Genomic DNA, 20,467 nt, shown 5'->3' with positions numbered 1-20,467 from the left:
CCTGATGCAACACAAAATTTCCTGCTGATTGATGTTGAGGAGGGCAGACGCATAGCTTTAACAGAAAGACGTATGAACAAATAGCACTGCAACACCGTCCCTCGGTCCAAACGATTCTCCCCACCCTATGCCCATCAGCACATGCTCCAGGCACATAACCCTGATAGGCTCCACTGGCAACCCAACAGTTTGCCTCTCCCCCACACACGTACCCAACGCTTCAGCAAAGGTAGTTGAGTCATATCAGGTAACCACCCTGCCTACAATAAACTAAGAGGCCATAAATTGATTTGCATTCGTTATGTTTTGTATTAATCAGATTGCCTTAAATGTATAGTTCTTATCACTTTTCTTTGGTTTGCTTTGGACACCACTCAGTATTCTCACCTCATTATCTGATACTGTCCTGATCACAGCTGGTCCGTACCCTTGCCCCCTTAACCCGAGGCAAAATGGGACGGCTATAATTTTCATGTTATTTTCTTCAGTGCCATGAATCTCTATAGAACATATCCAATGACAGTTAAAGCAATGGAAGATTTTGAATAGATGTTATGAAGTTCGGCAGCTTACGTAGGGCCCCCTTTCTTTTTCACATGACTTGTAGCTTTCCTTCCTCTTTCATCCACTCGGTCTACTGGTTTTGCACTGAGCCTGCTCGGAGTATGCATGTAACTAGGCTTGCCCATTGGGAGAATGCTCTGACTGAAACTGCCTTATGGCTTCAGACACAGTCTCTACATTGCTAGCTATTCTGCACTTTGAACATTAAGTCCAACGTATCAAATGTCTCCACCCAAATCCTTTCATTTGCCAGTCAGCTCTTGTGTTTTGTGACAGTGAACTCTCAACTTTATCGCCTCCTGACTTGCTGCTAACCAGTGCATCAGGAATGTCACAGAGCTGGTTTATTGCACATCACAAGATGAATTTCTTCATGTAATTGGCACGTTTTTAGGAAGCACACGTTTCCTTCATCTTGATGGAGTAAACACGGCTGGATGTTTCTAGCAGCCGGCACTGCCCAGAGGCTTGACTCCTGCAGGAAGATGGTTTTCTCCACATCTCTGGCCCCTCATGACAATGCTCTTGCCATCTTCATCAGCTAACAGTAGACGTAAGAGCCAAGCAACTACAATAAAATGTTGTAGAAGATGAGATTTAGTTGTCTTCATTGTCCCTGAGAGGCCTTACAGTGCATCAGTTAGGTGTGGAGATCTCTTTTTTTTTTTAAATTTTTTTATTAGTTTTTCAAAACATTTTACAAATTAAAAACCCCAAATCCCAATGAGGAGCATTAATACAGTGCAAAATTAAGCATACAATAACAATATGCTACAAAGGAAGAGAATTTAACAAAAAAGCACCTAAATTAAAGACAAGTAAGCTTAGTATCCTCCCCAAGCCCCACAACACAAGAAAAAAACAACAACTCCAGACCGACCACAACACAATATAGAGAGTGTAAGTCCGGACAGTCAAACTCCCAGACTGTGAATACACTTAGTAACAGAGGATAATAATGCCTACTACCAGAAGAAAAAAAAGGGAGCTGAAAGCAAGGGACCGAAAAGAAAAAAAAAACCCTAGTCAAGAGGAAGGTTATGAAAGTACTCGATAAAAGGTCCCCAGACCTTATGGAACTTTAGATCCGAATTAAGAACTGAATAATGAATTTTTTCGAGGTCCAAGCAGGCCATAATGTCGTTAAGCCATTGCGCATGAGTGGGCAGGGCAACATCTCTCCATCTAAGGAGGACAGGTGTGGAGACTTCATCGCATTCTACAGCATGCAGCACCAACTTGATAGTGGAAGACAACGGGGGGGAAAGGAGCAAAGAAACTATAGCCTGAGAGGGAAGTGAGGAGCCTGGGAAACAGCAGCACCAGCCACAGCTCCATACCCAGCTGAGAGGGGCAAGAGGGCATTGGCTGCACAAGATTGTAAGGCACTCCATTTAATAGGTAATTTCCCGAAGGAAAGTAGCCAAGGTCAAGCTATTATAATCCTAGGTGTCCAGCTGATAGACCAAAATTATGGGAGTTTAGCTTCTTCTGTCTTCTCTCACTCCTCAGAGAATGTTTCCTGTGCTATCTGACAATGTAAAGGAGACTGTGAAGAGGAATGTGAAGATGACCTTAGTCATGCTACCTTTGTGCAGGAAATTAGTCACTCAGATGTAGTGTCACCTTGTTCAGTAGAAATGCAGCACCCCTTTTACACCTGGAAACCTGGGAGGTCCTTCCGGAATGTATCCCTCAGGCCACTGAAGCATCAATTTCAGCACAAATCACACCCTGATACTCAGCATAATGTCCTGATTTATCTTGTCATCTTCTTGATCAATTTCAACCACTGTGGTGAGCTGTGTTTTGTACAGACTCCTAATCAACGGTCCGTACGAAACCGTCATGAACCATGGCACAGATCACTGTAGAGCCAGTGCTGCCATCCTGATATGGTCGGTTACTTGTCTTCTCAGCTCAGTGAGAACATACAACACTGAAACATAGATCCAGGTCCTTTAGTCCACGATGTTGTGTCATACTAACCAAATTAGTAATCAAATGCCCAATTTAAAACTGATCTCTTCTGCCTACACAAAATCCCTATTCTTCCATGTCCTGCACATTCATGTGTCAATCCAAGGGTCTCTTGAAGACCTCTGTTATATTTGTCCCCAGCAGCACGTTCCAGGCTCCCGTCACTCTCTGGATGTCTCTGTGAAATTTATCCTCTCTCAGTTTAAACGTGTGGCCTCTGGTACTGGACTTTTTAAATGGTGGGGGGGGGGGGGGGGGAATACTGGCTTTCTAATCTATCTATGCCTTTCGTAGTTGTTATGTTTGCGGTACTGGGAAGCCAGGTGGCCGTGAATAAGACACACACGAGAGATGGAGAGGTGAGGAGCAACATGCTGCTGTTTATTTTGCTTGTAAGTAATTTACCCAGGATGCCCTCTCACATTGCGTTCAGTGCGCAACAACCAGGGAAACTCGACAGCAACCCTTAAAGGTCAAAATATGCATGAATACACACAATAATCTTAAAAAACTCTATAAAATCTGTCCTCAGCCTCCACTGCTGCAGAGAAAACAGCCTAAAATTTGTCCAGCCTCTCCTTACAGCACATGCCCTCTAATCCAGTCAGCATCCTGGTAAACTTCCTCTACATCCTTTCCAAAGTGTTGACATCCTTTCTATAATGAGGCGACCAGAATTGAGTGTAAGTGCAGCCTAACTAGAGTTTCCTATGAAGCTGCAACACGATGTCCCAATGCTTGAACTCATTTCCTTAATAATGAAGGCAAGCTTGCAATTTGCCTTCTTTCTTACGTTTCAACCTGTGTAACCACTCACGGAGCTATGGACTTGGACTGCAATTTGCCTCTATATATCAGCACTGTTATGAGCCTTGCCTTTACATTTAATCTCCCAAGTGCAACACTTTACATTTAGCAAGTTAAACTCCATTTTTCCGCCCATGTCTGCAACTGATGAAAATCCGCACGGTAGGTTAGTTAGGAAGGTTCAATCTTTAGGTGTTAATATTGAAGTGGTAAAGTGGATTCAACAGTGGCTGGATGGGAGATGCCAGAGAGTAGTGGTGGATAACTGTTTGTCAGGTTGGAGGCCGGTGACCAGTGGTGTGCCTCAGGGATCTGTACTGGGTCCAATGTTGTTTGTCATATACATTAATGATCTAGATGATGGGGTGGTAAATTGGATTAGTAAGTATGCAGATGATACTAAGGTAGGTGGCATTGTGGATAATGAAGTAGGTTTTCAAAGCTTGCAGAGAGATTTAGACCAGTTAGAAGAGTGGGCTGAACGATGGCAGATGGAGTTTAATGCTGATAAGTGTGAGGTGCTACATTTTGATAGGAATAATCCAAATAGGACATACATGATAAATGGTAGGGCATTGAAGAATGCAGTAGAACAGAGTGATCTAGAATAATGGTGCATAGTTCCCTGAAGGTGGAATCTCATGTGGATAGGGTGGTGAAGAAAGCTTTTGGTATGCTAGCCTTTACAAATCAGAGCATTGAGTATACGAGTTGGAATGTAATGTTAAAATTGTACAAGGCATTGGTAAGGCCAAATTTGGAGCATTGTGTACAGTTCTGGTCACCAAATTATATGAAAGATGTCAACAAAATAGAGAGAGTACAGAGAAAATTTACTAGCATGTTACCTGGGTTTCAGCACCTAAGTTACAGGGAAAGATTGAACAAGTTAGGTCTTTATTCTTTGGAGCGTAGAAGGTTGAGGGGGGACTTGATAGAGGTATTTAAAATTATGAGGGGGATAGATGGAGTTGACGTGGATAGGCTTTTTCCATTGAGAGTAGGGGAGATTCAAACAAGAGGACATGAGTTGAGAGTTAGGGGGCAAAAGTTTAAGGGCAACACAAGGGGGAATTTCTTTATTCAGAGAGTGGTAGCTGTGTGGAACGAGCTTCCAGTAGAAGTGGTAGAGGCAGGTTCGGTATTGTCATTTAAAGTGAAATTAGATAGGTATGTGGACAGGAAAGGAATGAAGGGTTATGGGCTGAGTGCGGGCCAGTGGGAGTAAGTGGGCATAAGCGTTCAGCACGGACTAGAAGGGCCGAGATGGCCTGTTTCCGTGCTGTAATTGTTATATGGTTATATGGTTATAAACTCCTACAGTATCATTTGCCATCCTTCTACACTATCCACAGCACCACCGATCTTTGTGTCATTGGCAAATTTACCAACTCACCCATCTATATTTTCATCCAGGTTATTTATTTAAATCACAAATAGCAGAGGTCCAAGTACAGCTTCCTGAGGAACTCCAGTAGATGCAGGCCTACAAACAGAAGAAGTTCCATTGACTGCTACCCCCTGTCTTCTATGGACAAACCAAATCTGAATCCAAATGTCCAATTCACCATGGATCCCATGCATCCTAATGTTCTGGATGAGCCTTCCTTGATGGAACTTGTCAAGCACCTTACTAAAATCCAGGTCAATAACATCCATACCTCTAACTTCATCAATCGCCGTCGTCTCCACCTTGAAAAACTCAACAGTCAAGTTAGTGAAACACCATTTTCCCTGTGTAGAGCCATGCTGACTGTGTCTAATTAGGCCACAGTTTACCAAATTTTCATAAATATTATCCCTAAGAATCCCCTCCACTAACTTCTCCATGACTAATGTGAGACTCACTGTTCTATATTTTCCAGGATTATCCCTATTTCCCTTCTTGAATAATTGAATATTAGCTACTTGCCAGTCCTCCAGGACCTTGCCTGGGGCTAGAGAGGATACAACGATGTTGGTCAAGGCACAGGCCCTGTCTGTCCCCCTAACCAATATCTCCTATCGCTATTACTCTGCCTGACTTCGACTCTCACTGCTGAGCCTCTAAGCCAGCCACTGCGCCAGTGACCAAACTGCAGCCCGATAGCTAACCCCACCCCAGCAATATGCTGAGGGGAATGGCCACAGGGGATCATGTCTCTTCCCTTACCTCTCCTGGAGACCAATTTGTCTGCAAATAACTTACCCTGCAAGTTACTATTTGTAGTGATGAGAGATCTCTCCATAAAAGTAGGTTTGAAGAATCAGTGGCAACTTCAATGGAAAATGTGAGGCTCAGTGGCGTTTTACAGGTACAGGGAAGATGTTTTGACTGATGGGGAAGTGTAGAATCATTTATCTGTGTAAACAGCTGGTTCTTAACATTGAGACAAGGAGTATTTTCCCCCCTCAGTAGATTGTGGGTCTTTGGATTCCTTTACGACAGGTTTCTGCGAGTACTGTGTCATTGGGTGAGGCACCTGGTTTCTCTTACGATCACCCACCAGTCCTCAGCAGCAGTCTTCAGCCAGCCTCTCTGAGCACACACTGCTTGTATGAGAGAATGAGTGGGGCAATCAGTTGCAGCCCAGCAGGATGAACATTTACTAATCCGACTCAGCAAAGCCAGGACATGAAGTGTGTTAGGAGCAGTCTCCTCAGGTTGAAACATGCAGCTCAAAGGTATAACTGGTGATTGTAAATTGGGAAGGATAGGTTCGAAAGGAATGGATAATGTATTAATCTGAAATAGTACACTGTGTACTAGTGCAATCTCTCTCTTTGTTCTTGTTTCAGGTGGGGAGCCGAGTTGTTATTCTCACCAGTGGATTATTAATGATTTGTGTGGGAATGCTTGTAAAAATTGGAGCGATTTTTAGCACCATCCCACAACCAGTAATTGGTGGAATGTTGATGGTGATGTTCAGCATTATTACAGCTGTTGGAATTTCAAATTTGCAGGTACAATGTTCAGTCTTTCCAATTGACCAAAGGGCTCTGCATTTTCAGTTTCGGAATAACGTCCATTTGGTGCAAGGGTGCAAATGTGCTCACTGCCCTCGGCCACCATTCACCAGGTCATTAATTAGAAATGGAGATAAGATAAGGGCAGTACCCGAAGAACAGAATCCAGTGTTTTACAAGTAAATGAGGTGCAAATTCCATTATTATTATTATTATTATTAGTCTGAAGTTCACCTGTTAACTTCAGCTGAAAATGATGCAGCTACAGAACACCTGCTGGTGGACGTCTCTCGGTGGATGTGCCAGAGCCAGTCAGCTCCAGACTCCGATCCTGACGTACAACTGCTTGTCACTTAATGAGATATGGCACTGTGGCCTTATTATGGCACTAGAGGCACTCCTGGTCTTCTTGTGTGGCTTAGCGTCTAAGCCCAACAGAACTGTCTCTACTGATGGGAGAAGGGGCAAAGGCGGGTCCTGGCACCTTAAAACCGGTGTTTTGGGTAGATGGAGCTCATCAGCCTGGGATAGCAGTCCATCGAAGAGAGGGAAAACTCTGATTTCAAACCTCCGCTGCCTTGCGGCCATACCCACTCATGGGAAAGGCTTCGGGAGTAAACCCTGAGGACAAATCCGGAGCTGGAGTCCCTAAGGCAGTCCGACGTTGCCTTCAACCTCACTCTGGCAACTCCTGTGACAACACCGGTGCCGAGCTGTATCAGCCCTTGCCCTTCCCTTGGACAACATCGGTGGCGTGGAGAGGGAGACTTGCAGCATAGGCAACTGCTGGTCTTCCATACAACCTGTGCCCTGGAGAGGAGACTCCAGTAGACTTTCCAGGCGCAGACCCATGGTCTCACCAGACTAACGGAAGGAGACTAACCAGAGGAAGAAGGCATGGATATACTGGATAAAATAAAAGAATATATAAAGAGAGCTAAATAGGTTGGTGTCATTCAAAGCTAGCAAGTCATCTTCCCCAAATATATTGCTGATAGGTAACAGGATGGAGGGAACAGAGCTCTTGTCTATGGTTTTGAAATCCATCTTAGATATAGAGTGGAGCCTGAGCACGGATTTATATGCACCTCCTTGCCAAAAGAGGGAATTACATATAAACCTGCTAATGAGATAGCATACTGTATATCTAACTGTGGGAAGCTATTAAAGGTGAGATAACCTATTATAGGTTATAACTATTAGACAAAACAGAATTCGTTCTCACATGGAAAAGCAATGAAAGTCAAATCACGTACCAGGAATCTGAATAAGATAGTTGAATTAGCAAGATTTTGCAAAGAGAGCATCAATATGTAGTACTTCAATGCTGTTTGAAGTACTATACTGTATTAACTTGGAAAACAGTTTACAGGAACAGGTGTAACTTGGGTACAAATTCCCTTGGCAGAGTGGTGATGAAAGGTTGCTTTTCTGACTGGACAGATATCCTGGAGCATCACATTTCCTGTTAGTTGTGGCTCTTCTGTAGCATTCCCACCTCAGAGAGAGATAGGTTTAAGTTCCACGCCAGAGATCTGAGCAGTACTCAGAGAGTTCCATATTGTCAGAAGAGCAGTTTATCTGGTAGGAGGTAATGAAAATCGCAGAACTGTCTGCTGTTTCAGAATATTAATCCTGTGGCGTTATTTTGCAGAAGAGTTATTGCATGTATCCAGGCCTGTTCTCTAGCCACAGTGAATATTACCAAAATCGTTAGATGAATAATATTTTGTATTTTGGCACCTACTATGCATAAATTGGCTGCTGCCTTTCAAACATTACAATGGCGACTGCACCCCAACAGTATCTTACTAGCTTAAATTATTTTGAGTATTATGAAGTTGAGAAGTTCAAAGTTCAAAGTACATTTATTCTCAAAGTTTGTGAACCATATCCAAGCTTGTGATTCATCTTCATCCAGGCAGCCACGAAACAAAGAAGCACAATTAAAAAATCCCACTCTACAAGGACCGTCAAAACACCAAATGTGCAAATAAAAAGAACAAGTCATGCAAGCAATAAAAAAAGCAAACAAATAACAAGCGGAATATTGAGCACGGACTCCCCAGATGTGAGTCCACAGCCACAAAGCCTGTTCAGTGGTGAGATGAGTGAAGTTGGCCCAGAAGCCCAGTGACTGCAGGCCACAGCCACAGGCCCAGTTCAGTGCTGAGGGGAGTTCCAATGATTGTAGGTCACAGCCACAGGCCCAGTTCAGTGCTGAGGGGAGTTCTAATGGTTGCAGGCCACAGCCACAGGCCCAGTTCAGTGCTGAGTGGAGTTCTAATGGTTGCAGGCCACAGCCACAGGCCCAGTTCAGTGCTGAGGGGAGTTCCAATGGTTGCAGGCCACAGCCACAGGCCCAGTTCAGTGCTGAGGGGAGTTCTAATGGTTGCAGGCCACAGCCACAGGCCCAGTTCAGTGCTGAGTGGAGTTCTAATGGTTGCAGGCCACAGCCACAGGCCCAGTTCAGTGCTGAGGGGAGTTCCAATGGTTGCAGGCCACAGCCACAGGCCCAGTTCAGAGCTGAGTGGAGTTCTAATGGTTGCAGGCCACAGCCACAGGCCCAGTTCAGTGCTGAGGGGAGTTCTAATGGTTGCAGGCCACAGCCACAGGCCCAGTTCAGAGCTGAGTGGAGTTCTAATGGTTGCAGGCCACAGCCACAGGCCCAGTTCAGTGCTGAGTGGAGTTCTAATGGTTGCAGGCCACAGCTTAGAGTGAGTTCAGTGCTGAGGTGAGTAAACCTTGTGGAATAGTGATCTGAAGGAGTTTGTCCTTAGCCATCAGCCTTGATGCCTTGATCTATTTAATCTAGTTGTCTCTTAATTCAGCCAAACATCAGTTCATTTTTAACCCTTGGGCCCGGGCCCCACCATTTTGATCTGGCCACAAGTCTGCTCCAGCAATGGCTGCTGCAGCCATACCTGCATTTTCAAGAGACCAGTTTGCTGAATCCTTCAGCACAGCGCAAAAATGGAGGTCTCACAGATGATTCAAAAGTCCAGCTCCCAAAGGGAAATTACAGGCTACAGATTGCGGTGGCTGTAGTCCAGAAAAAGTGTAATAGATCAGTTAGGGGTTTTGTTTCCTGCCTGTCTCTCCAGCACCAGCTTTAACAGGAAGGAGCTTGACAAGGCTTTACTATATGTGAATAGCCTTGTCTATAGCAAAGGGAAGACAAATCTGTGGATCTACTAAACATGCCAATGTGAGCATTAGTGAGGTACGTGGTAGGAGACACCAGAAAGACAAACAATGAAACTGACAGATAGACATAATTTAATGCAATTAAATGCAAACCCTTGCACTTTGGAAGAAAAACAGACTGTGCAACTTGGACATTACATTTCAGGAGAATGGATAAAGCCTTGCAGAAGGTGCAAAGAGCATTCATCAGGATGAGATCACTGATGCTGGACTTCAATTACCTAGAGAGGCTGGAGAAGCTGAAGTTGATTGACTTGAATAGAAAAAGTGAGAAGGGAACCTAATAGGAATATTCAAATTGATAAAAAATAATTGGTAAAAATGGAAACATTTCTTATAACAAGTGGTTTGAGGTGAAACTAACTAAAACTTGGAAATGAGAAGAGATCTCTTTACACACAGATTGATTAAAATTTGGAAGACATTATTGGAAGAAACATCGGAAACAAATTCCAAAAGACACCTGGTTCTGTCTGTGAAGGGGAATTTACAGAGTACTGGGGGAAGGGTGGGATACATAACTAAACTGGACAGCTCTTTGAAAGAGTTGGACGGCCTTCTCTCTGCTAGGATTCTGTACTCTATTCCATTAGGCAGGTCACATATGTCAGTTGAGTGGAGAAAGTGGGTAGATTAGCAATAAACGACTCAGAAGGCTCAGGGTTAGCTTGAATGCGAAGGCTGACTAGGGCCAATACCTTTGCTGAAGTGTTTGCTAGCCCTATGAAAGAGAGTTTAAACCAGCCTGGCAGGGAGAAGGGAACCTTAAAGGAAATTCAGGAATGAGAGAAATAAAGGAGGTAGGGGAAATTAGAAAAGAAATGAGTGAAGAAGTACAAACAAGAGAAAATCTACATATGTTGGAAATGGAACACACACAAAATGCTGGAGGAACTCAGCAGGCCAGGCAGCATCTATGGAAAAGAGTACAGTCGATGTTTTAGTCCGAGACCCTTCATCAGGACTCAGAGAACTAAGTAGATGTCAAGCACACAAAGTCAGTTAGTAAAGGTTATTAAAGTATAGAAAATGCTAGTGATAAAATTAAAGGTATTGTATCTGACCTCCTTCAGTATTTGCAAAAAGGTAAATGAATTAGAAACACACTAGAATTGAAATTGGTAGATCTCATTGCCATTTCTGAAGCATGGCAGCAAGGAAGGGGGAGGGAACCAGTGCAGTGATGAGGCATGATCTTGGCATACACGTACAGCAATCAGCAATAAACATTCATAACCATTTATTTAAAGACAACCAAAATCTTAATATCGGGTGTGGTCCAAATCAGAAAATTTGTGATGCATGTGTCAGGGGTAATATAATTATCATAGGACTCTCTCTCTCCCATGTAGAGAATGATCATGATCAACAGGTCACAGTGAAGAACTAGAAACACTTTGAATCAGGCTTAGGAATGGCAAAAGACACAAAACATTGGCAGGAGTTGATGATGAACCACCAAATTGTACTAGTAATATTGGTGTGACATAACTCAGTGAATCAGAGTTGTATATACTAGGAGAAATGCCATAAGCATTTTAGACGTTAACCTACATTCAGATTAGACAAATAAAATCTGAAATTATAATGAAATTTAATTACTGGATTATTTTTGAATGTTTTGCATGTCAAGCAACCAGGGTATCTTAGAGTCAGGGAAAATCAATTAGAGCAGATACTGGAAATCTGAACTATGAAAAATACAGGAAGCATTCAGCAGGTTAGAGAGCACCTCTGGATAGGACATTCAATGCTAACTTTGCTTCTCATGCCATAGTTGTTGCCTGAAGGAGTCAATTTTAGAAAACCTAGCACATTTATTTTTCCTACATTTACACACTTAGTCCAGCGGTTGTGGAGCATACGGATCCCTTCTTTGTAGAAGTGGTCCACAGCAGGGGTGATTGATAAGTTTGTGGCCTAAGGTAGAAGGAGATGAGTTATTAACTTCAAACTTTCTGTGTTTTCACTCAAAGAGTTGAACTGCACATGCATGTAACAAGAGCTGTATAACTCATCTTCTACCTTAGGCCACGAACTTATGAATCACCCCTGCTGTGGACCACCTGGAGGTCCAAGACACTCTCATTACATGCACATGCAGTTCAACTCTTTCAGTGATAATGCAGAAAGTTTGAAGTTACTAACTCATCGCCTTCTACCTTAGGCCACAAACTTATCAATCACCCCTGCTGTGGACCACTTCTACAAAGAAGGGATCTGTATGCTCCATGACCGCTGGACTAAGTGTGTACATGTAGGAGGGGACTATGGTGAAAAATAAATCTGCTAGGTTTTCTAAAATTGACTCCTTCTACCTTAGGCCATGAACTTATCAATCACTACTCATACGTTCCCAGAAATTTCTGATTTTAATATAAGCTACTTTGATCTTCCTTGTGCAATGACAAAGGGCTGACTGATCATTCTCTTGTCAGTGAATCCTTGGACAAGAACAACCATAAAATGACAACACAAAACCTAGGCCTTCAATCTAAACAAGCAAAACCATGAAGCCATGAAAGGAGAATCGGCTGTGGTTGATTAATAATGAATATATGACAGTAACAGGCAGAGATTAACATTTAAATAAATAATAAAAAAGTTGAAAAAATATATATTCTTTTAACAGACAAACAAAATTAAAGTAAATATTAAATACTAGGAAGAGCTGTATAAAGTTGCAAGAGATTGCTGTAGCACTGAGTTCAATAGTTCAATAGTTCCATTTAATATCAGAGAAATGTATACAATATACAGCCTGAAATTCTTGTTCTTTGCGGACATCCACAAAAACAGAGGAGTGCCCCAAAGGATGAGTGCCAGTGAAAACATTAGAACCCCAGAGCCTCCCCACTCCTACCCACATACTGGCAGCAGCAAAGCAACAACCCTCCCCCTCCCCAACTTACTCCAGCAAAATAAAGCATCAGCCCCCTCCACCCACCAAGCAAGCAATAGCAAAGCCCCCACCAGAGACCATGGTCTTCAGTACGACAAAAACTAATAGTTCACCCCGACAATTGACAAACCGCAGGCTCGCTCGCTCCCCAGTAAAGGGATGGAGATGTGTCTCCCTTTCGCAGCGATTGGGGAGACATAACAAAACGGCTCACTGATTGTGATGATAATGTCTGCTGTGTTGCTTTCTCGTCCAAGTTCTCCGACTTGTGAATCGGCAACAAATTCTCCCCCACTAACGAGTGAGGTTAAATGAGAATAAGGTTAAAAGGTTAAATGAGAATAAGGACCTGGAGAAACTATTAGTTAATAAACACTTCCAGAGAAATTTGTGAAATTGAAAAGTGCTACATCCCAAGGACTAGATGCTGTCCATCCCAGATTCACCTTGCTTAGTACGATAACCTTGATTTGTCCAGTCTGTTAAAGTCTGCAAGGATCATGGTATTTCTCCTGTTCCTCTCAGCTCACCTGAGCAAACCCAATATTACAAGTACTACTTGCTGGTCCAAATATACAGTAACTCCTTCCAATGTTTTAAAGGATGTGGCTTTTGAAAGGTGGATGCTCTGGTTGTCCTCTTCCAGGATTTTATAGATCCTGGAATTTCTCTGTGAGCTGGAGAGTAGTAAATGTGACCCCATTGTTTAAGAAAGGAGAGGGAAAGCAAGTTGGGAACAATTGACCTGTAGGCCTAATAACTGGGGTAAGGAAAATGACAAAATGCAATAGTGAAGGGTATAATACCCTTTGAAAAGAATACTGTAATAGAATTATATAAAATCAGCCTGGATTTATAAAAGGTGAATCACATTTGACTAACCTATGAGACTCTAGTAGGGGTTCCCAACCTTTTAATGCCATGGATCAATACCATTAAGCAAGGGGTCCACGGACTTGGGTTGGGAACCCCTGTATGAGAGTTCTATGGGGATGTGGCTAGTGAAAGGGATAAGCAGGATCTAGTGGGTGTGTTTATCTGGATCTCTGGAACACTCTCAATAAATGTCCATTGTTGTTCAGGTCTTTCTGAGACATCAAATGCACAGTTTGGGTGTCTTTACCAAAGAAAGGGTGTACTTGTCATTGAAGGTGTCCAACTGGTTTCAGGAATGGTGGGTATCAGAATTGCTTATCAAACCTTAGGGGAAATTAAGTTCACGAGCCCTTCATATTTTGGGACTTGAAAGGTAAAGGTGAAGAGGGCAGCCTAAGGAGATGATTGGTTGCTGAGAAAAGAAGGCAGCGGTTATCTTTGCTAAAACATGTTGATGACAAATCATGGGTGATTTCAGAGGGGTGAACAGTTTTCAGCTGGGAGGCTTTGAATGGTTTAATCTCTACTGCTGCATAATTCTCAGTTCTGTAGTGACTGTTCTTCAGAGAATATTGGCTGTGGAGCAGGTAGAATGCTGCATCATCTGTCTTGGAGTTTTGGGGTGTTTCTGCCTCCAGGTAACACTGAAACTAGTCCATACTAACAGCAGACTGATCCATGAAATTTCAACAGGCAGCTTTCGACATCAAAGCTTCCCAGCTTAGCTGCCCCATTCTTCCCCCATGTAGCACTTGTAGTGACTGGCTAATACCTAGGGCAGTCTTTCAATATGGGATTAACTCCTGTTCTACTCAGCTTCAGATTCCAATATGTTTGTCTTAAAAGAACTTTATTGCTCAAAGTGCAGCACGTAGCATTTTCAAGGGCTGTCTGTTGGATTGGATGCCGATCTGCATTTCCGCTCTGCCTCCTTATGGCTAAGATGATGAGAAACTCCTTCTCTGCCTAACCACAGCTTTCAGTCAGTTGAGGAAATGAACAAATGGAGATTCAGGTCTCATGGATCATTACAGCAGCCCTCTCAAGCTACTGGAGAAACTCCATCACTGCTAACTGTAAAGTCCTTCAACTTCACGGGATAGAGCCCTCAGGGATAGGTCCCTGAGTCTTAGCCTGATACAGCAGGGAGGCCACCTTGTTCGCAAAACAGGCACCTTATTCCCAGCTCTTTCATGAGAGGGGGTACCGGGTGAACAGAACAAAGATTCAAGAATGTGCCTAATACCTCCTGGAAGAAGTGCAATATCCTCCCTGTCTCCTGGCAGTCCCTGACACAGGACAAGAAGCATTCAGGACGGTACTGAGAACCTCAAGCTCATGCACTGGGACTGCACAGAAGCTCCGTGTGAATGGCGGAAGGAGCAATCATCTCAGAAGTTGCCCACCATCTGACTGGTTACCAACCTCCTGTCATACCTGTGTTCCCAGGCAGGCCTCATTAGCCAGAATCCGCCCTGAGGAAAGTAGAGAAAGTACCTCATACCTGTTTTGGATGTGAGCTGTGCATACTGAAGTTCTGGTCTTCAGTAAACGTGGTAGATGACGCACTTCCAACCCTCCATCATCTCAATCCCTGCCCAGCCCAGCACGTCAGAGACCGATCTACATCTGAAAAATAGGCGTTGCATGGCTGAATTTCTAACCCACAAACAGCAGAATCGTTTGATATAGAATGCCTTGTTATGTTGACACTTTATATTCCCATTTCATTGTGCGATGATTGAAGAGTTTTTGATTCAGTTAAAATTTGCCATATTAAAAGTCAGAGCATATTGAGAACGTTGAACCCTTGGATAAAGCCCATTATTTCCTTTAATCGCTATTCCTTTTTCCCCCTTTAGTTTGTGGATATGAACTCTTCAAGAAATATCTTTATTTTTGGATTTTCCATGTTTGCTGGCCTGGCCATTCCCAACTGGTTTAATCAGCATCCAGATTCTATACAAACAGGTAGGTTTATACCATTGTCCAAGTTTGTGTCTAGGTCTGTATTTATCCAAATAAATTGATTGAAAAACATTATTTTCCTGCTAGTTTGTGACCTGTAAGTGAGATTGCCAATAAGTATTCATTTACTCGGGGTTTCCAACTATTTTTAATGCCATGGACTCCTACAATTAACAGAGGGGTCCATGGACCCCAGGCTGGGAACCTGAGCAGATTGACATAGTTTAGGTGATCTGGACCAGTGGGAAATGGATTCATGTTTTCTGCATTTATGTGAGATGCTTTACAACAGAAGGATGAGAACTCAGCTTCCAGTTGTGAAGGCAAATGTCCATTAGTACATCCAAGATCACACAGTTCTTCTTTATCTGGCCTCTTCGCTCATTCCTCTGATGACTCACTATTCCTTTCATGTGGAGAGGAAGTTTCCTATGGTGGGGTGTCAAGAACTAGATGGCACAGCCTCAAAATTGAGGGGTGACCTTTTAGAACAGAGGTAAGGTGGAATTTTTTTAGCCGGAGAGTAGTGAATCTGTGCAATGCTCTGCCACAGGCTGCGGTAGAGGGCAAGACCATTGGTATATTTAAGGCGGAAGTTGATCGTTACCTGATCCAACAGGGCATCAAAGGATATGGCGAGAAGGCAGGTGTATGGGGTTGAGTGGGATCCAATTTCAGCCGTGATAGAATGATGGAGCAGACTAGATGGGCTGAATGGCCTAAATCTGCTCCTATGCCTTGTAGCCTTATGGACTTACGGATTCTAACCAACTGTAAATGCAAGCAGAACCACATTCCCTGTCTCTCCATATCTTTTCCAATCCCATCAAGGCTAAAGCATTTCTTTACTGTATAAAAATAGGGGAATTCTATTTAATCTCAAAGTTGTTCCATGAAAATTGTAATGTGCACACACAATTAATCTAAACATTCTGCTTTGCAGGAGTAGTTCCAATAGATCAAGTCATCCGGGTACTTTTAACCACCAGTATGTTTGTTGGAGGATTTCTAGGTTTTTTTCTGGATAACACCATACCAGGTAAGCTTCCATCACTCTGTTAAAACAATGAAATTATAATGCTGTTAGACCTGTGGTAATGAAATTGGGATGAAGGGGATGAAATTGACATGGACAGGGAGAGGGACGCAGAGGAAGTAACATCATTCTAGCTTGCATTTATTTCCAGTGAAATCAGCCTTGTTCTACAGTGGGAGACAGATACATTCACAAAATGCTGGCGAAACGCAGCAGGCCAGGCAGCATCTATAGGGAGAAGCACTGTCAACGTTTCAGGCGGAGGCATCGACTATAGATACTGCCTGGCCTTCCACCAGCATTTTGTGTGTGTTGCTTGAATTTCCAGCATCTGCAGATTTCCTCGTGTTTGCTTGGCAGATACATTCAATTTGTTTTCTAACCATTTTCACACAAACTTTAGTCACCAGAGTTCATTCAGACCTCTGTGGCACTGACCATAAACTGTATTATTTGCAGATATCACCATGGCACCGGCCTTTAGATTGCTATTTGGGCATTCATTTAGTTAAATTGCTCCACCACATACAAATCCACGGAAAATACCATTAATCCCATTCCACCATTAATTTCCCTGCAATCCGACACATTTCCATGGACTCCTCCTAGATTTTCCACTACTCACCTCCTCGAGGAGAATCTATGGGGGACAAGTGACCTATCAGCAGGACTTCAGAAAGTGGGATGGAAACAGAGCACCTAATGAAACCCACACAGTCCCAGGGAGAAGATGCAAACCCTGCGTTGATAGCACCTGTGGTCAGGATCCAGCTTGTGTTGCTGGAGCTACACGTACAGCAGTAGTAAGACCATATGACCATAAGATATAGGAGCAGAAATAGGCCATTCAGCCCATCAAGTCTACTTCGCCATTCAATCATGACTGATCTAATTCTTCCAGTCATCCCCACTCCCCTGCCTTCTCCCCATACCCTTCGATGTCCTGGCTAATCAAGAACCTATATATCTCTGCCTTAAATGGGCCCAATGACTTGGCCTTCACAGCTGCTTGTGGCAACAAATTCCACAGATTTACCACCCTCTGAGTAAAGTAATTTCATTGTCTCTCTGTTCTAAATGGACACCCTTCAATCCTGAAGTTGTCCTGGACAACATGTCCCTCTTGTCCTGGACCCCCATACCATGGGAAATAACTTTGCCATATCTAATCTGTTCAGGCCTTAGATAAGGCCTTAGCAGAGACCCGAAGTTTCAGGCGATGCCTTTGGGTCCTGATTAGTTGCTATGCCACAACATATGATGCATAATTTCATGGTGTTCTTTTGGAGAAGACATGTAAGATGGCAAGCGCTGTAATCTGGAGCATAAAGCATACTGCTGGAGGAACTCAGCTGGTCAGGCAGCATCTGTGGAGGCAGAAGGATTTCTGGCTGGCCTTTCAGGTTCTGGTGGTTCCATCAGGGTTGAGTCCTTGTCATTCTGTCTCCTTGCTTTTGGTGTCATTCTGGCAGGTCTCATGCAAAAAATGTTTGAAAGCTGTAATGGACACATGAGTAGACAAAGACAAAAATGCTGAGAGGGAAATTGGATGTGTAGGGAAGCTTAATCTTCGGAGCATCTAACAGTAACTCACTGAAATTGTACTAATGCTTATTAACAGTGATAACATTCAGGTTACTCATAACCAACAGTAATATGATCACTCCCTGATTGTATATCTGCAGTACCATGCATAATGAATGGATTCAAAGGTCAAAGTAAATTTATTATCAAAGTACATATATGTTACCAAATACAACCCTGAGATGCATTTTCTTGCAGGCATACTCAATAAATCCATACTAGAATAATAACCATAATGGAATAATCAATGAAAGACCACACCAACACCGGCATTTAACTATGTGGAAAAGATAAAGAACTGTGCGACTACAAAAAGAAAGAAATAATAGTAATAATAAATAAATAAGCAATAAATACCAAACTTCCCATATTTCTTCTCTATAAATGTGCATTTCAATCCTCTTTCAAATGATGCTCTAGGCTCAATCTCAAGAACGCTGAGGGCTCTCTAGCAAACCATCCATAAATGGCCTCAGTTACTTCCCAGCCTTGCTTCCTTTTCATTATATCCTCTGGCCTCCAGTGCAGTTTGATCCAATTCCTCTTTTTCACCACCTCCACCGCCACCCAACTCCTGGTTTGGAAATATGTTTATTCATTCTCTCCCCATGAATTTCCATCTCCCACTGCTATTCTCCTCTTTCTCCAAACTCAGTTTCCAACTCCCCACTTCTCTTGGCCCCATTGTGGTCCAATTCTTTCTATTCCTTTCTTTTAATTGATTCCCCAGATCTTGGCAAGACCTGTATCTACTGTTATGACCCAGATGTGAAAGTGGTGGTGAGCCACCTGGAACTGCAGCTCCCCTATGGTGAAGGTGCACTCAGCCTACTGTTAGTCACCCCGATACATATGATCATTTTCCACCCGTCTCTCACCGTCTCTTGCTTTACAACATTCCCTTTCCCATTTCCAAGCCTCAGTCAGTGGCCAACATCCCTGCACCCATTCCCTCCTGGTACAGGCAACTTATGGCACATGAAGCCGGATGAGTGAATGAAAGGGGTGAGGACCAGGTCGTTGTGGGAGATGGTGACATCGTAGAAAGTGATACACATCATGGCACTGCAATATTTCAAGTGTGTAGATCTTCCAATCCTCCAGAAGCAACACCCAGGAGATCTACATTCCTGTCTGAGTCTCCTCACCAATCCAAGAGTCTTTTTGACTGAAAGGGAAAGCACAGAGACGATATCAGTATGTCTCAAAACGCATTCCCCATGTGCAATGGACGCACTACAAAATGCATAAACACAAGCCCAATGAGAGAATTTCAATAGTTGTTCATCAACAGACTGTGTGCCAGAATAATGTCTAATGTTTTTCAGGTTCAGAGAAGGAACGGGGTATAGTCACTTGGAAGCAATCTCTCTGTGCTGATGGTGATAAAGCAGCAACTGAAAGTGAATGCTACAACTTACCTTTTGGCATTGGCTCCAGATGTTGCACTGGTGCTTGGACAAGATACATCCCCTTCTGGCCAAAGCCGAAACTTACTGAAGAGGAGGATAAGAAAGTGGATGCTGAAATTCAAAATGAAACTCAATTTTAATGCATTGTGAAAAATACTTGAATCAACCATTTTCAGAGGAATTGCTGTATATTTCATTCATATTTTCCTAAAATAGAATTTTAATCTCTTCTGCATCAAAGAAACAAATAAGAATTCTCCAGAAGTTTCTAAAAGTAAATGCCAGAGGTTACAAGGTTATGAGAGAACATCACTACCACATCTCATTATCATAACCACATTCCACTTCCCTCAATTGTTTTCAAAATGTTTTCTCATTCCTTTCTTCTTGTGACAATTAATAAAACATTTTCAACAGCTTGTCTCCCTCTCCATATGTAAGATCTGTAATTGTATACTCAGGATAGTTAATCAGTAACAATGCAAACTATTCTTGGAGCTTTATAATGTAGATCTTCACCTGTAAGATTTGCACCTGTGCGGATTTCCGATTAGAATGAGTTCCCATGGCCGAGGACAAGAGAAATTCATCCAGCTGACCTAAACTGATGTGAAACTATTGGAAAAGCACAATCTGATTGCAATTCATGTAACCTAATGACAAAGAGAATAACTGGAATCGTTCAAGAGATTTTGATTAAGCAATACCTTGGGGTAAGCTTCTCCGTGTAAATAAATTAATAACTGATGTTATTCTTTCATTTCTAGTTTGTGTGCAGGATGCTAATAATTACAGCTTGCATTCTGTTCCAGACCTTCTCAGATTTTGTGATCTGATACTGTTACTGCTGTATTTCAACTGTAGACAGTGACATGATTGTCTCTTTTAGCTGTTGCCCATCTTCCTACCCTGAAGTTGCAAAATGCTTGCATGTATTTTTTTCATGACAGATTGCACGTGCCTGCAAAAGGAGAAAAGTAGGCTCGAACATTTCATTGCCTATCCCAAAGTACAGGATGATCCAAAACCCACACATTGCTGCTGTTACCATCTGCAGGCTGACATTGTCCACTATATACAGCTGTATACAGAAACACTTGTTGGGCCAGCTTAATAGTGAAAGCTCAAGCAAGAAAAAATCTGCAGATGCTGGAAATCTGAGCAACACACACAAAATGTTGGAGG

General features: G+C 42.8%; 1 protein-coding gene across 1 annotated transcript in view; it reads left to right on the top strand.

The window, feature by feature from the left end:
• Positions 1 to 19,695, top strand: part of slc23a4 (solute carrier family 23 member 4) — a 73,649-nt gene extending 53,954 nt beyond the window's left edge. The window contains exons 10-13 of the mRNA XM_073057698.1: positions 6,130 to 6,294; positions 15,145 to 15,253; positions 16,194 to 16,289; positions 19,199 to 19,695. Coding sequence (XP_072913799.1) covers positions 6,130 to 6,294; positions 15,145 to 15,253; positions 16,194 to 16,289; positions 19,199 to 19,422 — 594 coding nt within the window. The 3' untranslated portion in view covers positions 19,423 to 19,695. The remainder of the gene's footprint in view (positions 1 to 6,129; positions 6,295 to 15,144; positions 15,254 to 16,193; positions 16,290 to 19,198) is intronic.
• Positions 19,696 to 20,467: the final 772 nt, after the last annotated feature.

This window comes from Hemitrygon akajei, chromosome 10 (assembly GCF_048418815.1).
Source record: "Hemitrygon akajei chromosome 10, sHemAka1.3, whole genome shotgun sequence".
Lineage (NCBI taxonomy): Eukaryota > Metazoa > Chordata > Chondrichthyes > Myliobatiformes > Dasyatidae > Hemitrygon > Hemitrygon akajei.
The sequence above is the reverse complement of the archived record's forward strand: the minus strand, read 5'-3'. Positions and strand labels throughout refer to the sequence as shown.